Source organism: Cydia splendana, chromosome 6, assembly GCF_910591565.1.
Source record: "Cydia splendana chromosome 6, ilCydSple1.2, whole genome shotgun sequence".
Taxonomy (NCBI): domain Eukaryota; kingdom Metazoa; phylum Arthropoda; class Insecta; order Lepidoptera; family Tortricidae; genus Cydia; species Cydia splendana.
The window spans coordinates 13440376-13467731 of record NC_085965.1 but is presented as its reverse complement, the minus strand read 5'-3'; the positions used below and the strand labels follow the sequence as shown (position 1 = coordinate 13467731).

At 40.4% G+C, this 27356-nt stretch overlaps 1 protein-coding gene and 1 non-coding gene across 2 annotated transcripts in view; both read left to right on the top strand.

Moving 5' to 3' along the window:
• LOC134791783 (protein asunder) overlaps nt 1-27172 on the top strand; it is a 29606-nt gene extending 2434 nt beyond the window's left edge. The window contains exons 6-13 of the mRNA XM_063762939.1: nt 353-481; nt 9230-9340; nt 10207-10367; nt 11600-11740; nt 14083-14233; nt 21184-21326; nt 24299-24444; nt 25602-27172. Of these exons, the coding sequence (XP_063619009.1) occupies nt 353-481; nt 9230-9340; nt 10207-10367; nt 11600-11740; nt 14083-14233; nt 21184-21326; nt 24299-24444; nt 25602-25852 (1233 nt within the window). The 3' untranslated portion in view covers nt 25853-27172. The remainder of the gene's footprint in view (nt 1-352; nt 482-9229; nt 9341-10206; nt 10368-11599; nt 11741-14082; nt 14234-21183; nt 21327-24298; nt 24445-25601) is intronic.
• On the top strand, nt 22976-23168 carry LOC134791922 (U2 spliceosomal RNA). The gene has a single exon (XR_010144369.1). It is a non-coding gene; the product is annotated as a U2 spliceosomal RNA (small nuclear RNA).
• Nucleotides 27173-27356: the final 184 nt, after the last annotated feature.

Here is a 27356-nt window from a genome sequence, read left to right as displayed (position 1 = left end):
TTGATAAAATGGCGGTACCGTCATATAGCGGCCATCTCCATACAAAATAATACAGCTAAATATGGATGTCGTAGAATTTTGTATGGAGACGGCCACTATATGACGGCACCGCTATCCTAGGAAACCAGAGCTTAGGGTCGGTTGCACCAAACCGTCTGTGATCTGTCATCGTTAAAGCGTTCGCTAAATTTTATTATATGGGAAGTTTCATAGTTCACTGTTGAGTGACGATGATCAGTCCGCTAATTGTGGTTGGTGCAACTGGCACTAACTCTAAACATATTTTTAACATTACACTTCCTGATTCTAGATATCAAACAATAATTCAATATTCTCGCCACATACGTTTCAGATGGGGAACGGCCTGATGGGCGTCGAAGTGATAGTGTCCAGGGCAAGCGCGCTGGCAGCACTGCTCGGGCGTCTAGTGTTGCCACATTACAAGCTGGTGACCACCACTGTCACTGGGATACCGATGAAGGTAATCCGTAGAATTAGTATCTTTGTCTATACTATACTCTTAACATAACCATTTTATGATCGAAAACAGCAGGCGACAGCATAAAGATTAAACTGTTTTGTTAGAATATAAACCATGCCTATGCCCCTACTTTTTTTATTACTATAGTTAAGTGAGAAGCGAAAAACTAACTCCATAAATTCCTGGCAGCTTATAATAATTTTGAAAATTTATAATTTCAAACTAAAGGGCATGGCTATAGTAAATATTTTATTAAATATATATTGTTAATATACAAAGAGGAAAATGGGGACTACCTTTGTATGGAGAACCGGTTGCAAGGGGTCATACACATTAATATCTAATACCTTTAAACGAGCAATTCTTGTTTATTTATATATATTCTGGGATCTCGGAAACGGCTCTAACGATTTCGATGAAATTTGCTATATGGGGGTTTTCGAGGGCGAAAAATCGATCTAGCTGGGTCTGTATCTGGGAAAACGCGCATTTTTGAGTTTTTATATGTTTTCCGAGCAAAACTCGGTCTCCCAGATATTAGGTATTGAAATTGAAAAAGTAAGGCTTGCAGAATTTAGTGACTTACTAGCGCCATCTAGTGCCGAGTTGTCACATTCAAAGGTAAGGACGAACGGTGCTTTTCGGTTCGTATTAAAACTTTTGTCATATTAGCTCTATTTATTTATTTTAGGGAAAATCAACAGCTTTAAATAGGTTTGATAAGCAAAATTTGTTTACTGTTTCGTAATTTCTATTGATCTCCATTTGACCAGCCGGCGTATTATGGATGGCTTTATCCATCTTTATCCACGTGATAAAATAACTGTCACTTTTTAACACCGTGGGATAGAAAGTGACGGATACCGTTTTATCACGCTGTCACGTAGACAAGAACGACCATCATATCCGTACAGAGGCATTTGCCAGGATTTGTTAGCATTTGGACCAATTTAGTTTTTACCAGAGTCTAGTAAAAAATTTAATTTAATTTATTTATTCAACCTTTATTACACGATATAAGAAAGTACAAATGGCGGAATTAATGCCTTAAGTAATTCTCTACCAGTCAACCATTGGGTCAAACAGAAACTTAATGCAATTGGTGCGGAAAAGAAACCCAGTGCAGAGAGGTTAGTCTCTTATCTAAATAATACTAATATAGTAATATGTTCAAGATCGACATCCTCCATATAATTCGAAGACCGTCTATTAACTCGTCTGTCGCTTATGTATAGTTGTAGGAGGTATCGTCTTGGGTCGTCCCATTAGTTTTTCGTCAAGTTCTTAAATTAGTCCTATTCTGCTTTCTTCGCTCATTCTACATTCGTCACAATCGTCGGTGACTTTCAATGACAGACAGACAGACGGAGAGGCAAATGGACGAAATAATTAATGGTGTGATTAACTCTGAGTTCTCTCATTTCCTACACTAAATGGCTTATCAAGCTCTCAAATATGCTGACTGACAGACATACATTTGACACTTTTTGCAGTTTCTTAGGGTGGTATTCCATCTGTCCAATATCTTGGTCAAATGTAATTGCGTCTCACTCTCTCATTAAGCAAAATGTGAGACGCAATCAATACAGATATTGAACAGGTGGAATATATATACCATCCCGCATGACGTCACTTCTGTAAAACGTTACATGATTACGATAATAGATGGCGTTATAACACAGCGAAACTAGCTAACGTAAATTTGTACGACTACACTTGTATGCCATCCGCCATCCTATGTTGATTTACCATCGATTTTTTTTCTAAGGCCTGGCCTTAAATATAATTTTAGGTATGGTCTGGTGTTTATTTTTTTTATTATGCCTGGCCATCATAATACTATGAAACGATTTATTTATTTTCACCACACCAACTGGCAAAGGCTCTCATGATTGTTCAAAAACTGATAGCAAAGTTGCATTTTATTCACATGTGAGGCAAAGTAATTAAATGTAAATTTTAAGTTGTTTTCTTACGTTTGGTGGTAGAATTGACTTTTAAATGATGATTTTGAATGATAAATATCTAATAACATTCATTTGATTTTGTTTGGTAGCTTACAGTTAATATTTTCTTCGGGTTGGTATGGTGAAAATTTTGTGTTTCACTCGGGGGCATATTTTGTTTAACCCTCGTGCTTTGAAACCTTCGCAGCGCTCAAGATTCCATTTTTCGGAATGGCTTAAGGTTCCGTCATACAGGCGCGTTTTCCGGGCGGGGCGCGCCGCTTTTACATATAAAACGCTCACGTGCCGCTGACGCCCCGCCCGGTAAACGCGCCTGTGTGACGGAACCTTAAGCAAAACGTGAGAGCTTAAGAGAAATTGGACAGGTTGAATACCACCCTTTGGTAAACGCCTTAGTGCTCAACATGCTAATACCCTAAAAGATGACCTACATTAATTTAAACTTAATTAAACAAATAAATTTCACTCAGTATTTAATTTACCAGCTTCGCCTACGTTCAGGGGATGCTCTCTTGAAAGTAGGTTAAGTACTAGTAGGAACTAGTAGGTACTAGTACGTAGTCATAATCAGGAGAAAGAAAGACATTGATCAGATTTGACCTACTAGCATGAATTGCGTTCTCGCGCGCGTCTCCAATGTCTCCATACATTTAGCGAACTTATCTACACTCGAGCGTTAAAACTAGAGATGCAACGGATAGTTGTTTGGCCGGATACCGGATATTCGGCCTGACCATCGGCCGAATATTCGGCCGGCGAAACTATACCTACATTTTGGCTTTTCAGGTTCGCATTATGCAGGTTTTGACCTGCTTCGTAGTAGTTCGCGCGGACTCACTTCTAGATTCGAAATGAGTGCGCGAGCAAGTGAGTGAAATGTTTGAATTGTTTTAAAATAATAAACGAGTACGATTATAACCGTGAATGTTTCTTAATCCAATTTTGTTTACTCCAAAATCAAGCAATGTTACTATCCGGTATCCTGCTAGATAGTAGGCCACTATCCGGTATCCGGCCGGATGTTAAAAAGATGGCCGGATAGGCCGGATACCGAATAGTAACCGAATATCCGGTGCATCTCTAGTTAAAACGAATAATCAAAACCAAGTGCAAGTATCTAGAAAACGTTACGAGTAGGTACCATCGTCGACACTGTTAAATGACCTTATTACAAAAGGCATTAGGTCCACCGATGGACAGTTAAGAAAGAGTACGTTTGTACAATTCCTCGCCATTGTGCATGCGACCAATAACGTAATGTAGCGTTCAAAACGTCATCAGGACAATTAATAATGTAAGAGCAGGGGTGCGAAACTCCTGACTTCGGCCAAACTCGGCTCCGCTCGGCTCAGCATTGCTCCAAGCAATTATTAGGGTTGGCACCACTTGACTTCCTTTTGCGTGCACGACCACAGATAAGATAATCACTTGAATTTTGACAACCCTAAATAGCCGAAAGGGATAGTGCCATATATTAGAAAGGGATAGCATGATTCGACCCAGAACCGCTGCCAAACTTCGGTTTTGTAGGAAGTTTCCTTTCTGTACGGTAGTACTATTATTTATTCTGTGGTAAGAGCACGCGATAAAGTTTTAATTGATAGACTTTCATTATGTAGCAGTCACATAAACTACGTACAATTTTCTCGTATTTTTATGATGTAAGTGGTATGCTCATTTCTTGAAGGTTTGAAAGCCGTGTCGGTCCGGAAATACCGCATGCGACATATCGTAACATAAAACATGCATATATCAAGACACTGTTAGATTTGTTGCCACAATACGTCAATAGATGGCGCTGTTCTGGGAGTGATTCATGGTTACAACTGTTCATTGTAAATTATACTAGATCACAGATTTCACGCTCTTCATTGGTTCCAATTCACAATGGTCTCAGACCATTTGTTCCATTAAACTAGACGATCATAATGGCAATTTTTTAAGCTCCTCTTTTTTTTTATAGAGGGGCACCTAGTTACTACTTACTTGGTTGGCGCGGTGACCCAAAATGAGTCTTGGCATCCAACACAAGAGCACGCCACTTTCATCTAGAGCTGGGTCGTTTCGAGTTTTCCGTGAAACGAAACGTAGCGGTATTTTAGAGCTGCGTTTTGCTTTGCGATAGTTGCGTCCGTTATGCGCGACTATGTTATCGTATGTCGCCGCCTCTTTGTCATCGTTTTTATTAGTTTTTATAAAAACAGTTTGTCGTTCCTACCACAAACTGTTATTTCGTTACAGCACAAGAAAGTGTTTTTGAAAACACGGAAAAAAACGCTCAGCTCTACTTTGATCGGTCCAGAGCGGTATCCCGCCAGCTTTCGCCGACGCCGAGCTCACGGAGATCTGCCTCCAATCTATCTGCCCAACGGTATTTAGGATGACCAACAGGACGGCGCCCAGTTGGTCGCCCCAAGTAGGCCCTTTTGGCTCCTAGTTACTAATCATTCATTTCATTTATTTATTAACAAACAATCATGAATACATTTATGATATTAAACACTGATAAGCAGAGCTCGGATTTTTCACGGCAAAACAAAACACTAGCCTAATCTAGCCAGTGCTTGAAATATTATTTTATCGATATCGAGTATTACTAGAGTATATGACAGGTATTGCCTCAATACATTTTTAGGGTTCCGTAGTCAACTAGGAATCCTTATAGTTTCGCCATGTCTGTCCGTCCGTCAGTCCGTCCGTCCGTCAGTCCGTCCGTCCGCGGATAATCTCAGTGACCGTTAGTGCTACAACGCTGCAAGGCTATAGTCGGACTTTCATACACTTGCGACCTTTGATTGTAGAGAATGGATTTTTTTGTGGTAAGCACCCCTAATGGCGTCTATTATTTTGCCCAAGTTTCAGCTTCTTATGTTTGACAGTTTCTGACTTATGTCACTTATACGATTTTCAGAAAATAATGATTTTCTCATAAACTACCTACACAATTTTTTTGAAATTATTAGTCCATATTCTATTAACTAAGACCCATATCTTTACAGAAAATATTAATATCACTTGTTTAAAAAAAAGAAGGAAATAAAAGGAATCGAAAAGTTCAATTTTTTTTATGTGTTACGAGCTAGCGACGTTGAACGTACATTTGGTGTACATAAATGGCTTTATAGTGATAAACGAAACTGTTTACTCCCAGAGAATGTTGAAAAGCTAATGATTATCTACTCCTATCACTATTACAAATAAAATGCCATGTGCTGCTGTGTGTACTGACGTAGATTTTGAAGAAGAAATTGCGTGTGTTTCTAATATATAACTTCATACAAATGTTTTTATTACATATTTATTTTATTTGGTGACGTATTTTCTTCTAGTACTGAATTATCGATATCGATAAAATAATGTTTCTATCACTGGCTAGATTCCGATAGTGTTTTGTTTTGCCGTGAAAAATCTGAGCTCTGCTGATAAGTGATAACATAGGTATTTAAAGACCCTATTCCTAATAACGCTTCAACCGCGCATGGTTCAAAAGAATCAAAAATACCAGCAGCGTTGCCGGAACGTTGAAGTGAGTGAGATGCACTGACATTGGACAAATAAATTGGACAAGTGGAATACGACTCTAAAAGACATAATAATAGAAAAGGCTAAAATCAAGGACTATTTAAGAAACTAGCGCCATCTAGAGGTGAGTAGCGACACTAGGATGGTGTAAAAACAGAATAGAGACCGTGCGTGTTAGAGGGTCTGCCATCTCGTGACCTGAATCGAAAGCGAAAACAATTCACGCTTCCAAGCAGGTGCCACCCCCTACACTTCACGCTGGCTCTGTTTCGCATAGTAGGGTCTGCCTGACACTATGACTTGAGATCATCTAAATCTAAAAATGGAAACTAGACATGATGCTTCGCGCCAAAGAATAGGGGACTTCTTTGCTGCCGTCTACAGTTCATGCACGCTCCCTATAAAAAGTTTAGAGACATAACATAATACTGATTTAAACTTTCACGATTATTAAACATTATCAAACTACACAACGGGACTTAATCGCGTATTTAAGTTTTAAGATTTACCTCCGACGTTTCGAGGACGGCGTTGTCCCCGTGGTCTCGGAGAAGACTCAACTCCGACTCTTCCAACTCTTCTCCGAGACCACGGGGACAACGCCGTCCTCGAAACGTCGGAGGTAAATCTTAAAACTTAGACATAACATAATCGTGCGATTACATACACATACATTATTGTCGAGGCTCGGAAGTAGCTACTTGTAGGCTGAGGATTCGTTTTAAACGGACGGCCTTGGGAGTCCGTTTAATTGAATCCGAAGCCAGCAAGTAGCCTTCCAGCCGAGTCATATATAGTGCTTTTCTCAAAAATGGTGCAAGAAATATAAATATAATAGGAATATTTTACAGAAGCAACGTTCTTACGTATATATTTTCACAGAAAAAAGTAGAAACAATTGAAAAATTTGCTTTGCCGCCTTTTTATTTTTTTAATTTTAAAATAGAAGTGTATTTTTCTGCCGAAAATACGCCAAGCTATTTGAGGCAGCTAAATAGTCGCGGTACCAACATTATAATAATTATTACTAATCATCTGTTGGGCTGTTTAATGGGCCTGTGCCTTCATTTGATATGGCCATTTAAACTTTTAAAAAGTTTGGAACTCGACAAATAATGGAATTTGTATGCAACATTGCAGTCCTAAAATCGAGACTGCAATGTTTTTGTCTTTTTTTTAAATATTTGACTGACCATAAACTCCGCACTTCGCGACCTATTTTTTATACGGTTAAGTCGACTTTGCCGTCCATTTTTGAAAAAAATACTGTTATTCAACGTACTTTTTTTTAAATCATTTTTTTTTTCAGGAGAATTTGATAATATTTTGTACAATAGCTATCATGAAATTGCGATTTACCAATTTGAACTATTTTATTTCTACGCGGTTTTATTGTTTCTACGCGCCTCACATATCTCCAATTTTTTATTTATTTTATACAGTAACTTACACTTTAACCTCGTAAGTCCTGTGTTTTTCCGACAGAAGTAGACATATCTGCCGGCTGTACTATACCAAGTACAAACCAAGAATAGTAACGTGCTTCAGACCGAAACAAAAAGATGTCGATTCTAGAGATTTTTTGAAGTGAGGTCCTCTTTTCAGTATTTTTTATGGCATGTTTATTATGTATAGCACCTCTTTAAGAAGGAAATTATTGAAAATACTTTGTACTTGTGTGAGTACATTGGGTTTTTACACAGTATAATAAAAAAGTTAAAGGATTTATTTAATATTAAAATTAAATCATATATTTTCTCTAAACATCACTAAAGTAAAAATTATACTTTATTACAACATAACGAATCAAACTTCTTATAAAAAGGGGAATTAAAAAACGTCTTTTCATTATTTTAATACCATACTACATCCACGGAGGTTGGATTTGGGTGTTCAAAATCTGGACTTGATCTCCAGACCTACCCCTTGCACTTTGCCCACGTCGCGGCCTTGTGCACTTGTGCTTCTAACACGGCTACGCCACCTCATTAACCACGAGCACTTTGAAATCGATGACTAGATACACGTCCGCGTACTGCAACTTCTATTTCTCCATCTTTATATTCCGAAAACGAAGAAAAGTCCCTATTTGATTCTTGGTCGGGTTCAGATATAAACATATCTTCATTATCCGAGTCCTTGAAGTCATAGTTATTGAGAAGTTGTGATATTTGCTTTTCATCAAATGCTAGAATAAGGAAAAAAATACTTGTAAGTTAGACCGAACGTACTACCGTAAGTACAAATTATTTTGACCGAACCTCCTTAAATATACAGGTTTCTTTGAAATATTGTTTATTTTACAATATTTATAATTTAAATATACTAATACATTCGTATGACAACAGAAAAAACAAGTGATTACTTGAATATAAACCGATTATCTTACCTCGTGCTGGCCAGCGACCTGACTGTGTGGCCATCTTGCGAAAAAGTGACACTGACACTGACAGTTGACTTTACCTGTCTAACATGGCGAAACCGACCATAGAATATAGAATGAGAATGACCGTGTCAGTGTTGCCGTTGTAAAAAAATTACCCGGTAAATGGGGAATGAAAATTTTGTACTTGAGTAAGTACAATAGGCAGTTACGCCATCTATGTAGTTAAAATGTCAAGTCTGAAGTGCTATCCTTAATTTGTACTTGTACAAGTACGCGGGGACTTATGAGGATAAACACTTTAAAAGTTAACAAAATACATATACGACAATAACGGAGTACTTAACATTAACTACTTAGTTCGAGTTACATATCGCTGCCTCAATATTACAGGGTTCTATGTTACATTTTAAAGATAGTTGAAATTCGACTTAATGCCACTATGACAATGTTCAAATTTCAGTTCGATAAAAGTGAAACATGACAGGGGCCAGTACAGCGGTGTGACACCGGTACAACGCGATTGGTTGATGAGTTCGCATCACGCGCGCTATTGGTCGCAACTAGTTGCGTTAGACTGCACGACTGGCTGGAATTCGCGAGTGACACCGCTAAACTAGTACCATTTTTAGTGCCCGTAAGGCCAGTCCATAGATATATACGTTAATGCTTTAATAAGATGTAAGTGGTACAATGAGTTATATCGACAATTTAACACCTTTTGTCTAAAGGTGGTATTCCATCTGTCCAATGTGTATTTGCGTTTCACATTTTGCTTAGTGAGAGAGTGAGACGCAATGCACATCGGATTAAGGGATTGGAAGGTGGAATACCAACCTTAGTTTTATTTTTAAATATTTCTGTATTGTGTTACAGGAAGAGCAAAACGCGAGCTCCAGCGCGAACTACGACGTAGAGATTATTCACTCGGCCGAGGCCCACGCCGGACTCCGGGCGGCGCAGACGGCTGCGGAGGCCACGGAATCTGTAAGTCCCCGTTTAAGGTTAGCTTACAATATGTTCTGTGGGAACGCGATTATGACAGGGTCTTCTATTTTTAATCACAAGGTATTTAATTTTTTTTTCTACAGTTATAATACGGCTCCGGTTTAACACTGTAGTATTACTAGTATTATACCAAAGACATATCGCTGGCCCAATATTACAGGGTTCTGTTTCACTTTTATCGAACTGAAATTTGGACATTGTCATAATGACATTAAGTCGAATTTCAACTATCTTGAAAATGTAATATAGAACCCTGTAATATTGGTCCAGCGATATGTAATTCCGTATAAGATGAATAAAGTCTAAGGAAGAAATGTGCCTCGGAAATCAAGAAAAAGCCATTCTCGGCTAGATGGCGTTGACGCCGTTGACAGAATCTTAACACATATTAGTGAAAGAACGAGGGTCTAAATCATAATAAAATAAAAAATAAATCAAAATCATTTATCCAATATGGTTTACATTTTTTGATATTTTTATACATTTTATTTTTAATCGTGTGTCGATAGATGGCAGTAAATTTACTGTGACTATAAAATTGACTAGGACCATGAATCTAGGATATAACTGGATTTGGCATGAGGGGTGGGGGGAAAACATCGAACGGGATAGTAGTAGAACGCTATTATTGTTTGTCCTTGTCACAGTCTCACATATTTTTTCTTCCCTACACTAAATTTAGTATGGATTATGGTGGGCAACAAAAAAATTCGACCAATCACAGTGTCGCATTGCGTATGTTTTGTCCCTCACGGAGGCACGCGTATACCACTTCTATAGGATCCTACCTTCTATGACTAGGACAGTAACCCTCTATAGTATCTATTCTGCTTGATTATGCACAGGTAGTGCTGCGGTGGTGGACGCCGCGCGGCGCGGAGGGCGGCGCGGGCGGCTGCGGCGGGCCGCTGTGGCGCGTCACGCCCGCCGACGTGGCGTCCCGGCCCTCCGCCTGCCTCGTCAACTTCCTGCTCAACGGCCGCTCCGTCACGCTCGAGGTGCCCAGGTACGCCGGCAACCTGCCTGATGAACACTGAGACTCATCATCATCGTCTCAGCCATAAGACGTCTACTGCTGAACATAGGCCTCCCCCTTGGACCTCCAATGTACCGGTTGGAAGCGACCCGCATCCAGACCTTAATAAGGTCGTCTGTCCATCTTGTGGGTGGTCGTCCTACGCTGCGCTTGCTAGTCCGTGGTCTCCACTCGTGCACTTTTCGACCCCATCGGCCATCTTCTCTGTGTGTCTCACCATAGAGAAAATAGTACATTATTGTCGAGGCTCGGAAGTAGCTACTTGCAGGCTGAGGATTCGTTTTAAACGGACGACCTTGGGAGTCCGTTTAATTGAATCCGAAGCCAGCAAGTAGCCTTCCAGCCGAGTCATATATAGTGCTTTTCTCAAAAATGGTGCAAGAAATATAAATATCATAGAAATATTTTACAAAAGCAACTTTCTTACGTATATATTTTCACAGAAAAAAGTAGAAACAATTGAAAAAATTAGCTTTGACGCCTTTTTATTTTTTTAATAAAAAAATAGAAGTGTATTTTTCTGCCGAAAATACGCCAACCTATTTGAGACAGCTAAATAGTCGCGGTACTAATCATCTGTTTGGCTGTTTAATGGGCCTGTGCCTTCATTTGATATGGCCATTTCAACTTTTAAAAAGTTTGGAACTCGACAAATAATGGAATTTGTATGCAACATTGCAGTCCCAAAATCGAGACTGCAATGTTTTTAACTTTTTAATTTTTGACTGACCATAAACTACGCGCTTCGCAACCTATTTTTTAAACGGCAAAGTCGACTTTGCCGTCCATTTTTGAGAAAAAGTACATTACAGTGCTCACTCCATACATCAGTTTTGGTACCGAAATGACTATTATTTTCGTAGTCGAAATCTAGCATCGAGTAGCGGGATTATTAGTACTGCTACTTGACGATAGATGTAGCGGCGACCGAAAAGTCTTAATACTCAATAATTTTCAGCTACTATCATAACCGGATTAATCGGAATCCTATTTTTAACTCCTGCTTCTAATATTAGTTGTAAATTGTTGTTCAATACAATTTTCGAGAGACATCTAGTATCGAGTAGCGGTACTGATAATTCTGCTATTCGATATCGACTGCGAAAATAATAGTATTTTTGGTACCAAAACTGATGTATGGAGTGAGTATTCTTACTATATTTGTCTACGGTCTCACTGACTATACACTGGTGATGGTGCAGGAAGGGCGGCGGGCGGTCGGCGTCGCACGTGCTGGCGGCGCAGGGCGGCGAGCTGTGGGTGGGCGCGCTGGGCGGGCGCGCGCCCTACGACGAGCCGCCCGCGCTGTCCGAGGGCGCCGGCGGCCGCGTCACCGACTACAGGTGCCTAGCCTGCCCTCCGAAGCGCCACGAGCACCATCCGAATAACCCGGGGCTAACCGGTTAAACCGTTAACCTAGTGTCAAATTGTACCGGTTGCCATGGCGACTCCAGGTTTAACCGGTTATCCCCGGGTTAGTGGGATGGTGCAAGTGGCCCTAAGCCGAATAGCGCTATCTCAAAAACAAATGATTTTGAAAATGGAATTTTCAGTAATAGAAACTAAGGTATAAAGTTAGCTATGAATTTTATTTTGAAATAGCGCTCTTTGGCTTAGCAGGGCATCTACCTATTCAACCTATACTCCAGCTTTCTAGCACGGAGTACGGCCCCGATCCCGATACATAATCGAACTTCAACTGTCAACTCCTACCCGAAATTGGACAAATGGAGATTTCGCCGTACGGCCATGTACATTGTTGCGATGATTATATTTCTCAAAAGTTGACGTTTGATAGTGGAATTCCCGCAAATCATATGGCGCAGTGTAACACCATTGACTTCGGCTGTATACATCTACTACTAGCGCCATCTTGTGTTGAATAGTAGTAGACATTTTTAAAGTTTTGAAGCTAATGGCGGTGTGTATGAACTATTGGGGGCATTTTTTTTTTAACAATTATGGCCTGGACTATTGGGGGCAGCACTGAGTGGTATTTATTGACTTGAAGTATTAATAGTACATTTCAATGAAAGTGTGGAAAGTGTGTTATTATTTATGAGTCCCGAGATGTCTTTTATGAGTCGCAGGCGAATAAAAGACACGGGACAAGTAAATACTAACACTTCCACACGTACATTAAACGACGTTTTTTAATACATTTGCGAAAAAACCTAAATAAAACAAATATTGGTTACATGAGTATTACACTCACAGTTACGAATTTTCCCTTGAACTTGAATGATATTCTATATTATACAGCACTATAAACTACGTTCAGAGTTGATTTACATTTCAAAAACTAATCACATTAACTCATTTCATACAAAAACACAGTTGCAATTTAAGTTAATTATTTGGATACAACTAAATTTTACGTGAAAATGGCGGGCGCCGGTTTTACTTTTTAATTTTTTAGGGTTCCGTACCCAAAGGGTAAAACGGGACCCTATTACTAAGACTCCGCTGTCCGTCCGTCCGTCCGTCCGTCCGTCCGTCTGTCTGTCACCAGGCTGTATCTCACGAACCGTGATAGCTAGCACAGTTGAAATTTTTACAGATGATGTATTTCTGTTGCCGCTATAACAACAAATAAGGTTTACTCGGGTAATTCCGAATGTCGAAAACTGTCGGATAATTCCGAAAGAGACTTTTATTATGATGGAATTAAGGGTGATTTTCATCTGAATTTCGGAATTATCCGACATTCGGTAATACCCGAATACACCTTACTAAAAACAGAATAAAATAAAGATTTAAGTGGAGCTCCCATACAACAAACGTGATTTTTGACCGAAGTTAAGCAACGTCGGGCGGGGTCAGTACTTGGATGGGTGACCGTTTATTTGCCGTTATTTGCATTATGGTACGGAACCCTTCGTGCGCGAGTCCGACTCGCACTTGCCCGGTTTTTTTTCTGTTAACGGCAGCCAACGTGGCAAGGATAGTTCCATTCAGCCAAATAATAAAAAAAGTTTTTTAGTGATACATCGTATTATATAACGTTTTATTTATATAATAACTAATAAATATTTACTTTATATCTTGTAACAATACTTTTTGTACGTAATAAATGTTTAATGGCAAAATAAAATGTATATAAAGTTTTTGAACATCCAAATTCTTAGGTGAGGACCTATCGGTTACGGTCAGAATTAAATTTAAAAAATCTAGAAAAGTAAAAAGCACTAGTTCGCAAAAAACAACTTTGCGAACGCTAAACAGCTACGAAAAGTAGCACTTTTTGAGCAACTGTATTAAAAAAAATAGTTCTCGGTTCGGCCATGGGTGTGTTTTCCACCTGTCCAATTTCTTTGTCCAATGTGTATTTGCGTCTCACATTTTGCTTAATGAGAGAGTGAGACGCAATACCAACCTTACATGGCAAGCGCCACGCGCAAGTGAGCTTCCGTGCAATGTAGCTTACAACTGTAGGTAGGCTATTGGCGTGAAGTTTAAATGTCAAGATTATGTTTCCCATTTAAAAAGATTTTTCAACCAACTCATCAGTTCCTAAATACATATTACTATAAAATTATTTAGTCATTTTTTTTACACAAGATTTATTGCTGACTATAATTGTCTTTCGACAGCCTACTAATACGCATCGAGATAATTTTAACAAACTACACTAAATAAAAGCTTGTAAAAATACATCCTAACATTGATTAATTTAATTTGTCAGAATAAAGGAGTTCGGTGCGCTCATGCAGCAAAACCGGCTGTTCCCGCTGCGCGGCGCCGGCGCCAACGCGCGGGCCAAGGCGCGCCTGCAGCGGCACACCACCTACTGGCCGCTCACCATCTCCTCCACGCTCGTCTTCAACTTGGGCTCCGTGAGTATTCATCGCGGACCACTGACACTACTATACTGTTTTTTTTTTATTAGAAAAAGACTACCCGGTCTTGACCTATCTCTTAATTGGAAAACACAAAAAAAAAACTTACTTATAAAACCAAAATAATGTAAATGAACACAGTAAAACCAAGCTAATTCTGTAGCGATTTTCATAGCACAGATTGTGCAAGTATTATTTTAAACATCAAACTTCTCTATCTTCTAATTTTTTATAGCATAAAATGATGTAGAATACAACTCGGTTTTGCCGCTCGAATCTTAACATTTTACAAGTAAAATTACACCTATTTATGGTGAGCTCGTGCTGTTTGTAAATGCTTGACTTGAATGCGGTGTCTGTGCAGTCTGTGGTATTGATGAACTTTGTTTTAGTTTTATGACCCGAATCCAGCCTACATGAACAAGCAACTCGAAATGCATCAAATTATGCCACTGATGTACATAAAATGCAACTTTACCGTCCGTTTTTGAAGAATAAAGAGAGCATTTTTGAGCTGGAGGTCTAGCATATGTTGCGTTCTCGCGCACGAGTCCATACTTAAAGTCGAGATGTATGGAGTTGCGCGCGAGAACGCAAGTCATGCTAGACCGACAAGTGTGGTGAAAGTAATTAATCATGTAACCTATTTGGACGTCATGTCATTTTTGTATATATGCGACTATACATTTTTACGTCTACCAAAAACTCCACTAGATGGCGGTGTTACAATACCAAACTGGCTAACGACTATACATCGTAAGTATAATTTTACGAATCGACGTCTTCGTTGTTTACGACGTTTTTGACGGTTGTCGTAGAGATCGGTTTCTCTACGACGCGGTGTTGCCAGTTGTGACGTTTATGTCACATAATTTTTAGAGGACCGGTTTTTTTATACCGGGGCCGTTATTGTATGAAACTTCAATATATAAATTAAAAAGATTTGTCCATAGGCCATTCAAATTAGATAAAAAAAAGACTTTTGAGGTTTTAATAGGGGATACTACTGCAATGTTCTGCCGCCAGAGTGCAGCACTACTGACTCAGTAAATTCATAGACTTACTTATACATACTGTGCCTTAAACTGTTTTTTGACAAGTTTTCACAGACAATACAATATGACATTGATGCATCAAGGCGGTTTGTTAACAAGGGCCTACCGGTAAACGCGAAAATCATAATTCAGTTATCTGCCTCTTTATCGCTCGAATATAGAAGAGTGAGAGAGAGATTAGATAACGAAATTTCCATTTTCTTGTTTCGCGGTAGGCCATGTGATTGACGTGTGATGTGTCAATGTGGTTTCTTTACTGTATCCGGCCTATGGAACTCGCCGCGCGAGCTCGGATTAATACCTACGAATCCGCTCGCGTTCACGGTAGACAAGCGAGCCAGTTGGTTGCCACACGCGCTAACGTACGCACGCGCGCTCGAATATGCCTGTGAGATCATTCATACGAAGGAAATGTCATCGCAACGAAAAAAAAATTACACAGCTTGTAGTGTTTATGGCTGCAAAAATACCAAATCAAATAATAAATTATCGTTTTTTGCTCTTCCGACAAATGAGGAAAAGTAAGTAAACCTACCGTTATTTTTACGATAGTTAAAAGCTACGAAATTTCTTTAAAGATGTAATGTTTCTAATGACACATTTATAGTTATATATAGGTGAACCAGGATCTATTGAGGGTGCGCCATGTTACGGAAATTTGTTGGTACTAATTTCTAGCAATGGCAACAACTTTAATAATAGACGACATCTACCCTCTATGATAGTTGTCAATATTGACAATGTAAACATTGCTTTGTCTAGTTTCGTGTGAATTATTATTAGACTGCAATAATCATGCCGAAAGTTTTAGATTTTACAGAGAAAAAGTTGTAAACGGTGTATATAGTTATTTATTGAAAAAAATCGGGTAAAAAAACGTGCGGGAGAGAAATTTCTTCCATTAGAAAACATAACAAAATTACCACCTGAATTGACGGGTAAGTTTCAAACTTATGGACAAATGTCACTATAGTCAGGTCGTCACGATTTGGTTGATGTCTTGTAATAATTTGATTTGTGTATTAGGTGTATCGCATGCATCGGTATCACAGATTGCTAGCGAAGGGCGTAAGGGCGGAATTAAACGACCAAACCTAAAAAAAAGAAAATAGATTTGGATGATTTTGATTTATGTGTCATACGTCGTAAAATTCACGAATTTTATAGCGTAAAAACCGAAGAAATATCCAAACATCAAACTTCGCACTTATTAAAGTTGTCGGAATAAAACAAAAATCATCTGCCAATTTCCATTGTCCCCACTATACAAATTGTTTCTATATAAAATTCAAAACGAGCGCCCTCTTGACAATACTCCCAAAATTCTGGTTTACCTATACTTACCTATCTAAGTATCTATTTGAAACAAGTAGGTAGCTAACTTTTAAGTTCTTTTGGTACTGTCATGTTTATTTTAACGAAAGTAGGTACTTACTGCTATTTCAATGTAGGTATTAAGTACTAAACTTATGCCCTGTTTGTCTTATAATACCTGTATTGATGTTATCTCTATTATCTAACGTAAATCTCTAACAGGTTTTAAACTCCACGAAGTTTTAAAACTAATTCTTGCTGGGATCATTTCGCGGTTTATAAAACGGCGTAAACACTGCGGTTACTGCAGGGACATATGACCTTTTAAAATGAGTATTTCGCAAACACTAACGCATAAACGGAATATTAGGTACCTATTATAATTTAAGATTTAGCTTTCCTTTTATTTCACTCGTAGGTATTTATTTATCATTTTTAAGCGTCAGCAACCCTAGCGTTGTGCCGGTGCGCGCGGTGCGGGGAGCGGCGCGTCGAAGGTCATTCCATTGTATTATTGCGTAGGTATCAAAACGGTAGGTATTTGCGTTTTCTTTGAGAGATAAGTATCTGTTCGTAAGAACTATTATATAATCTGTGACTGTATGTGCCACAAAGGTGCCACCTACGCAGAGCTTTGCCTAATATTCCCTATTCCCAGCAAGCTAGAAATCATTTGAATACCTACATTAGGTACTAAATTCGTATAATCCGAGTTTGCTCCATCCCAGGAGGTGTGGATAAATTTTGTGGGCCTTGGGAGATACATTTTACCTTGGAGTCCTTGGATTTATCACTCTCTTATTTTAGAAGTTACAGGGGGGAGGGACACACACATGTTGCCACTTTGGAAGTGTCTCTCGCGCAAACTATTCAGTTTAGAAAAAAATTATATTAGAAACCTCAATATCATTTTTGAAGACCTATCCATAGATACCCCACACGTATGGGTTTGATGAAGTTCCAAGTATGGGGAACCCCCAACTTTTATTGTTTTTTTTTTTATATTTTTGTGTGAAAATCTTAATGCGGTTCACAGAATACATCTACTTACCAAGTTTCAACAGAATAGTTCTTATAGTTTCGGAAAAAAGTGGCTGTGACATACACGGACAGACAGACAGACAGACATGACGAATCCATAAGGGTTCCGTTTTTTTCCCATTTGGCTACGAAACCCTAAAAACTAGTTTGATGTATTCAAGATGTACTTAAATACAAAATACAGTTCGTAGCGGCCCCCTTTTTTAAATACCTGTCGTTAAATTTAAATAATCACGATTATTTAGCAGTGGCGCTAGTGTGCACGTTGATGGGCTCTTAAATGTTTATTTTACTATGTTTTTAGTATTGGTTGTTATAGCGGCAACAGAAATACACCATCTGTGAAAATGTCAACTGTCTAGCTATTACAGTTCATGAGTTACCTGGTGACAGATGGACAGCGCAGTCTTAGTGATAGGGTCCCATTTTTACCCTTTGGGTACGGAACCCTAAAAAGTTTGTTACTGTTTTGCACGTAATCATGTTTTTTTACGTCTAACAAAACCGCCACTAGATGGCGGTGTTACAGGGCCAAACTAGCTAACGTCTGTCCATCGTAAGTTTAACTTTACGAATTGACGTCTTCCAGTTGTATATTATGACAGAAGTCGTAGAGATCGATATCTCTACGACGCAGTGTTGCCAGTTGTGACGCTTATGTCACATAGTTTTTAGAGGACCGGTTCTTTTATACCGGGGCCGTTAATGTATGAAACTAATAGCACAGAATAAATAATAGTACTAGGAAAGAGAATAGATAGATAGTATAGAGGGGTCCTGTCATAGTAAATTTTGTAGTCACAGTAAATTTACTGCCATCTATCGACACACGACTAAAACTTAAAATGAAAACGTATAAAACTATCGAAAAAAAATATATATATGGATAAATGATTTTAATTTTTTTATATCATTTTGACCCATGTTCATTCACTACCTACGTGTTAAAATAGGCCTGATGACAAATTTTGAAATCCCTTTTATTATTGTCGGTACACTTGTACTGGTTCTGAAAAACACAATATTTCAGCTATACTCATAAGATTTAACATAAATAATTGCATTTTTTTATAGCTAGTTTAAACCTCGCGCGAAAACGCCTCGCAAGCCATTTGTGACGTCATTAATTAGTTAGTGGAAGGGTGATAGACATTGTTTACATACTTACAGTTACGAATTTTCCCTTGAATCCGAATGATATTGTAAATTCAGCACCATATATTATGATTAGGGATGATAAATACATTACAGACATTAATCACAATAACTCATTATATACAAAAACTCTCACACGGGTGCAATTTAAGATGAAATATTTTGATACATGCAAATTCTGAGTGAAAATCACCGAGCGCCGGTTTTACTTTTTAATTTTTATTTTTTTCTGGTTACGACAGCCAACATGGCAAAGATAGTTCCATTCAGCCAAATAAATAAAAAAGTTTTTTGGTGAAATATCATATTATTTAGCATTTTATTTATTTAATAACAAATAAATATTTACTTTACATCGTGTAATAATATTTTCTGGACGTAATAAATGTTTAGTGGCGAAATAACATTTTTTTTTTGAACCTCCAAACTCTTTGGTGAGGATGTATGGATTACGGTCAATGAGGTTGTCTATGCTGCTCTAAGAAATACGTCATGGATTGATGACGTCACTCCTGAGGTCGCTTCTGATTGGCGTTTCAGTTAAAATGGGTGATTGGAGAATTTTGCACTTTTATTTTATTGAATATATTAATAATCCTAATGTTTATACTGAGATTGGGCCGTTTTTAGAACCATATTAACATATATGTTTCTTTGAAACTGTTATTTCCATGATTCTTTGTTACTGTCATCAGACCAATTGTTAAATATGAAACGGTGTCGTCAACGCCATCTAGCCGACCATAGGCCAAAAGTGTGTGCGCCATCTATCCGAGAATGACTTTTTCTCAGCTTTTTCTTGATTTCCGAGGCACGTTTTTTTCTTAGACTTTATTCATCTTATACGGAGTTACATATGTCTTTGGTACTAGGTACAGAAGACTCACTCTCTAACAAAACGCGTCTGTTACGATCAGGACCGATATGACCGCTAGGTGGCGACAGCGCCACGCACGGCTTATGGCTAGCCACCAAAATTGGTGTGGAACGGGTGTACTTTTAGCTACCTGTAGCAAAGCGACGAAATCGCGGAGTGAGCCACGCCTGCTAATAGCCGATTCAAAATACGTATATAGAGATCGTAACACAGATTTGTATAGATGTCGTAGTCAGATCGTATAATCCGCCGTATTACATTACGGCTAGCCGTTATCAAAAACAGGGGCGTTTTGAAATGCGGCGGTTCGACGATTAGCCGGATTGTCATTGCGATACGTTCTTCAATAAGGCGGCCAACGTTTAGCCGCATCGTACTACTATTTTAGATTGTAGAGTGACCAGTTCTTTCGGTCGCCTACGTAACCGGAGTTTGAAAATGTTTGCAATTTAATTTATTTTTACCATGGTCCCACCGCACTACATGTGTTTCTTTTCCAAAACATTTCCTTCACAACTTAAATAGACGGAGCCCCGCAAGCGGGGCTCCTATTTCTGGGCGGTTTGCCCTTCGGGCATCTGAAGCTACCTAACGAACCTAACCTACTTACCTACCTACGCTTTTTTCCCCAAAGTGTAATGTTTTCACGGACGTCTCACTAAATCAATAGGTAGGTAGGTTAGGTTCGTTAGGTAGCTTCAGATGCCCGAAGGGCAAACAGCTCAGAAATAGGAGCCCCGCGAAGCGGGGCTCCGTCTAGTTAAGTTGCGAAAGAAATGTTTTTTGAAAAGAAACAGTCCGACGAACTCCAGATTTGATGGACACCCCAGCGTTTGTCAGGCAGCGCCACGGGTGTTAAAAATGGGAACTAAAAACTGTCAAAGCGGCGGCTAATGACTCGCTGTATTACATTACGGCTAGCCGTGTTGAAGAACGTATGGCGCCGAATACATTCCGGCGGATTCTCATTCAGCCGCATTCAATCCGGCTAATCGTTAAACCGCCGCATTTCAAAACGCCCCTGTTTTTGAAAACGGCTAGCCGTAATGTAATACGGCGGATTATACGATCCGACTGCGACATATACACTAGATGACGCAAATGCATCTACTTCGCGTGTCCGAACCCCGACCAAGCGTCGAGGTTGGCCGTCGCTACTGACACTCCACGCACGTCAGTTGTTGCAGCCGGACGTCCGAGAAAACTTAAAAAATGCCTCGTTGCGTGATAATTAACTGCAACACCCCAAAAATCCCATCATAACTAAGTAATTTTAAAATCATATTATTTGTAAAATAATTTTAAAACAATTTTTTAAGTATTCAACGATGTGATTCCAATAATATCATAATTTTGTGATAAAAAAAATGTAACCTAATTGTATTTGGATTGGTTAGGTTTGTCCCATTGAGAATTAGTTGCCTGCTGAAAGAAAAGTACAGTCAGCGACAAAAGCGTGTATCAACTTGCATTTTCGATTTATTTAAATTTTTATTTTTACCAAGGTGATGGAGCCCCTGACCCGTCTGGTGGTGCAGGAGACATTGACGGAGGACGAGGTGGACACGTGCCGCGGCGTGCTGCTGGCGCTGCTGGGCATGGAGTCCCGCCACGAGTTCCCCACCGCACAACTACCTTCAAACTTGAGGTACCGCTAACTGAACCTGACCTGATTGTGTCCGTTGAATACCTAAGGGTGGTATTCCATTATTACCAAGGTGATGGAGCCCCTGACGCGTCTGGTGGTGCAGGAGACACTGACGGAGGACGAGGTGGACACGTGCCGCGGCGTGCTGCTGGCGCTGCTGGGCATGGAGTCCCGCCACGAGTTCCCCACCGCACAACTACCTTCAAACTTGAGGTACCGCTAACTGAACCGGACCTGATTGTGTCCGTTGAATACCTAAGGGTGGTATTCCATTATTACCAAGGTGATGGAGCCCCTGATCCGTCTGGTGGTGCAGGAGACACTGACGGAGGACGAGGTGGACACGTGCCGCGGCGTGCTGCTGGCGCTGCTGGGCATGGAGTCCCGCCACGAGTTCCCCACCGCACAACTACCTTCAAACTTGAGGTACCGCTAACTGAACCTGACCTGATTGTGTCCGTTGAATACCTAAGGGTGGTGTATTCCATATCCAATTTCTTGGTCCAATGTGTATTGCATCTCACATTTTGCTTAATGTGAGAGTGAGACGAAATGACATTAGACAAAGAAATTGGACAGGTGGAATACACACCCATGGTAGAATCGAGAAATAAAATTTAATACTTCAAGTCAATAAATACCACTCAGTGCTGCCCCAATAGTTCACATTCACCCACACTGGCATTAGCTTCAAAACTTTAAAAATGTCTACTACTATTCAACACAAGATGGCGCTAGTGGTAGATGTATACAGCCGAAGTCAATGGTGTTAAGGCGCTATATTTATCGCGCCTGCATGTTTCCGCCACGGGAGACGATGTGATGAAATATATTCACAAGAATACCCGTTCTACAGCTGCAATCGTGCCATTACGTGGATTTGAGCTCGTTCGTGGTAAGCGTGCCGCGGCCACAGCTGGAAACCCCGAGCGCGGAGTTTTGGCTGAAAGATGTCGTATTCGGCGGTAAGGGGTCATCCATTAATTACGTCACACGAATTTCTAGGTTTTTTTTACCCCTCCTTGTCACACTTGGTCACATTTGGCAAACCCCTCCCCCCTGGTGTGACGTCACATTTCTTCAACGAAATCGGCAAATATTCATTTAATATTATATCAAAATATTTTTGACAAAAGAAATATTAGTAATTTTATAACCCAAAACTGATTAAGAAATAAAATTAAACGAATAAAAACGATTATCGTTTCAAAACCTTGTTGTTTAAATGATAATTAGCATATAAAATAATTTAAATACATTTTCCGTTACTGATGAAGTTAAAGTGACGTCACAAAGTTTATGACTCCCCCCTCCCCCTTGTCTCAACATGTCACATTTTCTTGACCCCCTCCCTCCCCCTAAACGTGTGATGTAATTAATGGATGACCCCTAAGACGCGTAAATTTTAGAGGGTACAGTAGAGTTCATAAATATGTATACATTTCTTCACCTTAATCCATCGCAATAAGGTGAAAAAATGTATATATATTTATGAACTCGACTGCTTGTACATTGTACAACTTCAGAAGGAACTTGTTGTTACCGAATTAGTCGCTAGATGTCGCTGCGCTACTCCGATGGACATCGTACATCGCGGTGTTAAGATTTTTCCTGATTCAATGACCCTTTTCGAACAAGTTTGGATTGTTATCGCTTCTCGGCCTTTTGGCTAAGATCAAAGTGTAGTATCTGTTCTTTTCAGCTTAATATCTGAAAGTTCCCTCACTGAGGGACCAGTATATTAAACTGATTTTTGTAAACCGACGGGATGTTCGGGGCTCGCTCCACTCCCGTCACGGGTCGGCCCGGCAATGCAGTGCCGCCGGGATTGGCCCACATAAATATTTGAAAAATTTCATTGACGGTGCCCATGTAGAGTATATATATAATAATATGTAACCTATGTATAGTATCTCCAAAGACATATGTAACTTCGTATAAGACGAATAGAGTCTAAGGAAAAAACGTGCCTCGGAATTCAAGTAAAAGTCATTCTCGAATAGATGGCGCACACACCTTTAGCCTATCCTCGGCTAGATGGCGTGACGACACCGTTTCATATTTAACAATTTTAACAGATAGATATCAGTGAATGAACATGGATTAAAATGATATAAAAATAATAAAATTATTTATCCATATATATACATTTTTTGATAACTTTATACGTTTTCATTTGGAGTTTTAGTCGTGTGTCGATAGATGGCAGTAAATTTACAGTGACTACAAAATTTACAATGACAGGACCCCTCTATACTATCTATTCTTTTTGGTATCTCTAATCATTGTGTATTATCACTTTAACAAAATCAACGGTGTTTGCGTTTTACCTACTGATTCAAACGAGCCTTCTGTATTTTTCTCCTGCAATGGGAATTAGGAAGGTAATTGGAGAATTTGGGGGAAAATCATGTATTTCTTTCCTAATTTGTTATTTTCCTTACCTCATTACATACCGATTCAAACTCAAACCGCAATAGGGGGAAATTAGGAAGGTAATTGTTGCAAACGTTTTGGAAGGATATATTTTAAATTACCTACCATCCAAAAATATTCTCCTTCCGGTTATCAAGTTATTCAATACCAAAGTAAATTATTATTTTCTACTCGGTGGGTAAGTTTTATTTAGGTCTGTAGTTACTTTCCTGATTTTATAGTCCATTAAAATTAGAATATTAGTTAGAATTATCGTCCTTTTTGACTCCTTATTATTTACATTAGAATTACCTTTTAATACCTTCTTTTTTGACTCGGTGGGTAAAATTATGATTAACTTCCATCAGGAAAAATTTGGATGGTAATATTTTACAACCATTTCCTTCCTTTCTAGGTAGGTAGGAAGGTTGATTACCGCCTGAGTCAAAGAGGAAGGAAATATATCCTGAATTTGGTCCTGAATTTTCTCAGTGTGATAATTTTGATTATTAGCTGTCGCATAGTCGTAAACGATTTAACTCGTGGTCTTTCTACAGAGGCAAGTCGAGCAGTCGCCGCGAGGAGCAATGGCGGCAGGTGTGGAGCGAGCTGGAGGCGCTCGTGCGCGCGCACTCCGCCTCGCCCGCGCACCGCGCGCTGCTGCGCACGCTGCTCGAGTGTCGCGCGCACAACCACCAGGACAGTCAGTATAATACTACCCTCTATTACTCGAGCAGAGAACGTTACAGTCGAGCAGCCGCCGCGAGGAGCAATGGCGGCAGGTGTGGAGCGAGCTGGAGGCGCTCGTGCGCGCGCACTCCGCCTCGCCCGCGCACCGCGCGCTGCTGCGCACGCTGCTCGAGTGTCGCGCGCACAACCACCAGGACAGTCAGTATAATACTACCCTCTATTACTCGAGCAGAGAACGTTACAGTCGAGCAGCCGCCGCGAGGAGCAATGGCGGCAGGTGTGGAGCGAGCTGGAGGCGCTCGTGCGCGCGCACTCCGCCTCGCCCGCGCACCGCGCGCTGCTGCGCACGCTGCTCGAGTGTCGCGCGCACAACCACCAGGACAGTCAGTATAATACTACCCTCTATTACTCGAGCAGAGAACGTTACAGTCGAGCAGCCGCCGCGAGGAGCAATGGCGGCAGGTGTGGAGCGAGCTGGAGGCGCTCGTGCGCGCGCACTCCGCCTCGCCCGCGCACCGCGCGCTGCTGCGCACGCTGCTCGAGTGTCGCGCGCACAACCACCAGGACAGTCAGTATAATACTACCATCAAGAAACTCGCACCATGTAAATGGCGCTTTACTTGAGCAGAGAACATTACCTACAGTCGAGCGGGTGCTGTGGGGAGCCCAGTCTAATAAAACATGGTCTTCTCTTCCCAGAGTGACACAAGCCTACGTCACAATAACATGGCCGCTATATGTATATAGCGCTATCGCATATTATCATATAGCGCTGTCGCATGACGTAGGCTTGTGTCAGTCACGTGACCACGAAAAGACGGGAAAAGAGTACCAGGCGGAGTATATTAATTATTATACCATGGGGGAGCCACTTCTACTATTTCTACACCCTCTGTTCAGACACGGATACGTGTGTAGGAATTTATTGTCTAACGGCCGGTTCGAACTTTAAGATATACGTCAATTAATAGATCTCGAAGCGATATGATTTAGATATGTCAGTATCAAATCAAATGTGGCGTTTCTTCAAACAAAAACGTTACTTTTGACACTGACACAGCTAATCCATATCGCTTTTAGATCTATTAATTGACGTTTTTAAAGTTCAAATCGGGCAGGAACGAGCCCCAGCCGCATTTTTTGAACAATAAAATGTCCTGTATCATTCAGGTGACAGCCGCGCATCTGTAATTCGAGCGACGACGGACTCGCCGCTGTCGCCGACGGGTGCGGGGGCGGGGGCGGGGGGGGCGAGCACGGGGGGCGCGGGGGACGTGTGGGCGGCGCGCGGCGCGCTGGACGCGCTGCTGGCCGCGCCCCGGCCGCCGCGCCGCCCCGACTTCGCGGGCCGCATGGCGGCCGGCGGACGCCCGGCCGTGCTCTACCAGCATCTCCAGCAGGATGTGGAGGCGCAGCATTAGACGCGTCCTGTCCCCGGTATTTGTGAGCTCATTCTTCCAATTTTAATCGATACGGAGGCGATGCTAATCGAAGATGATAATTAATAATGACTATTCAAAGGTTCGGTGCGACGTTTCGCGAATAACCCCGACCCGACCACATAATATTTATGTGAGAAAACCGACACAAATAACCACGCAAAACAGGTGAATGAATATGTATCATTTTCCTGCGTTCACGTATCGAAACAGCAAATACAGATCTGCCTTATAAAACGCAACTCAGGGTTCATCGTAGCTGCCATTCACCATGCCCTGCTATCGGCTGACTTCCTCTCGGTTGACGAAGGAAGATACTATTTATATCACTTACCGTACCTAACTCTGTTCCGGAATCGCTATATTCCGTGTCCTCTTTTGCATAAGGTACCAATTACTATGATTAACTTTGACATAAGAAAAAAAAACCCCACTCTGCTACAGATGGAGATTTCCTTGTTTCATAAAAAACGGTACTTAAAGTGTACTCGGGCAATTCCAAGGAAAAATAACACTAAAATATTGACGGAAAATTCCAAATAGTTACTTAATTTTAAATGATTATTCAGATTCGAAATTACCCGAATACACCTTATATACTTATTCGCGAAATAGTAAACTTTCAGATCGTACAATCTTAATACGGCGGCCACGGCCACGGATTACTGATTAGATTAGGGTTCGAACTAATGTGATTGTTCGTGTTCAGCGCTTTAACCTTTTGGACGCCAATGACCGATATATCCGCACCGCAGGTTCAACGCCAAAGACTGATTAATCGGTCACAAACCACAGAGCAACATAGACCTACATGCATAAAGTTCAATTTCAGTTTTGACACTTCGGTGACGTGGCGTCCGCGTGACAGCTTTTGTTTGACATGGCGTCGAAAAGGTTAAGGGCGTCCGCTAGCTGGCGGGGGCGCACACATGCGGATTTCATTGTAGGTAAAACCACCGTACGCGTCCGCGCCAGTTAGCTCTACTATTTCTCATCCGCGTCAGCTAGCGGACGCCCAAATGTCCGTTTCCAGTGTAAAGGCACGAGACTGTACCACCATGTAGATAATTTGTATTATTGGTGATAAATCGTATGCTAAAACTTTGCGACTGGCGTAGAATTTTGTATAAATCGCGCGTGTAAATAACCTGTGGAACTGTTCGTCGATTGTGTGGTAATCAGACAATGCTATTGTAAATTGTAAGGGAAAAATGTTGAAAATTAACACAATGAGTGTATTGTGAGTGCTTGTTTTATGTCCGTGTAGGCGTGTAAGTTAGTAATAAAGAATTATATTTTGCATCTTATGTTTTTATTTTCAAATACATAATCATAAATGAAGTCCGAAATCTAGTTGCGCTGTCAAGTTTGATAGGGTAGTTTGGGGAGCACCCAAATAGACACCCTAATTGACATAAATATAAACCCAAAATAATACAACTTTTATGTTACGCAGTCATTTAACGAAAGATCATTCATTTTGATA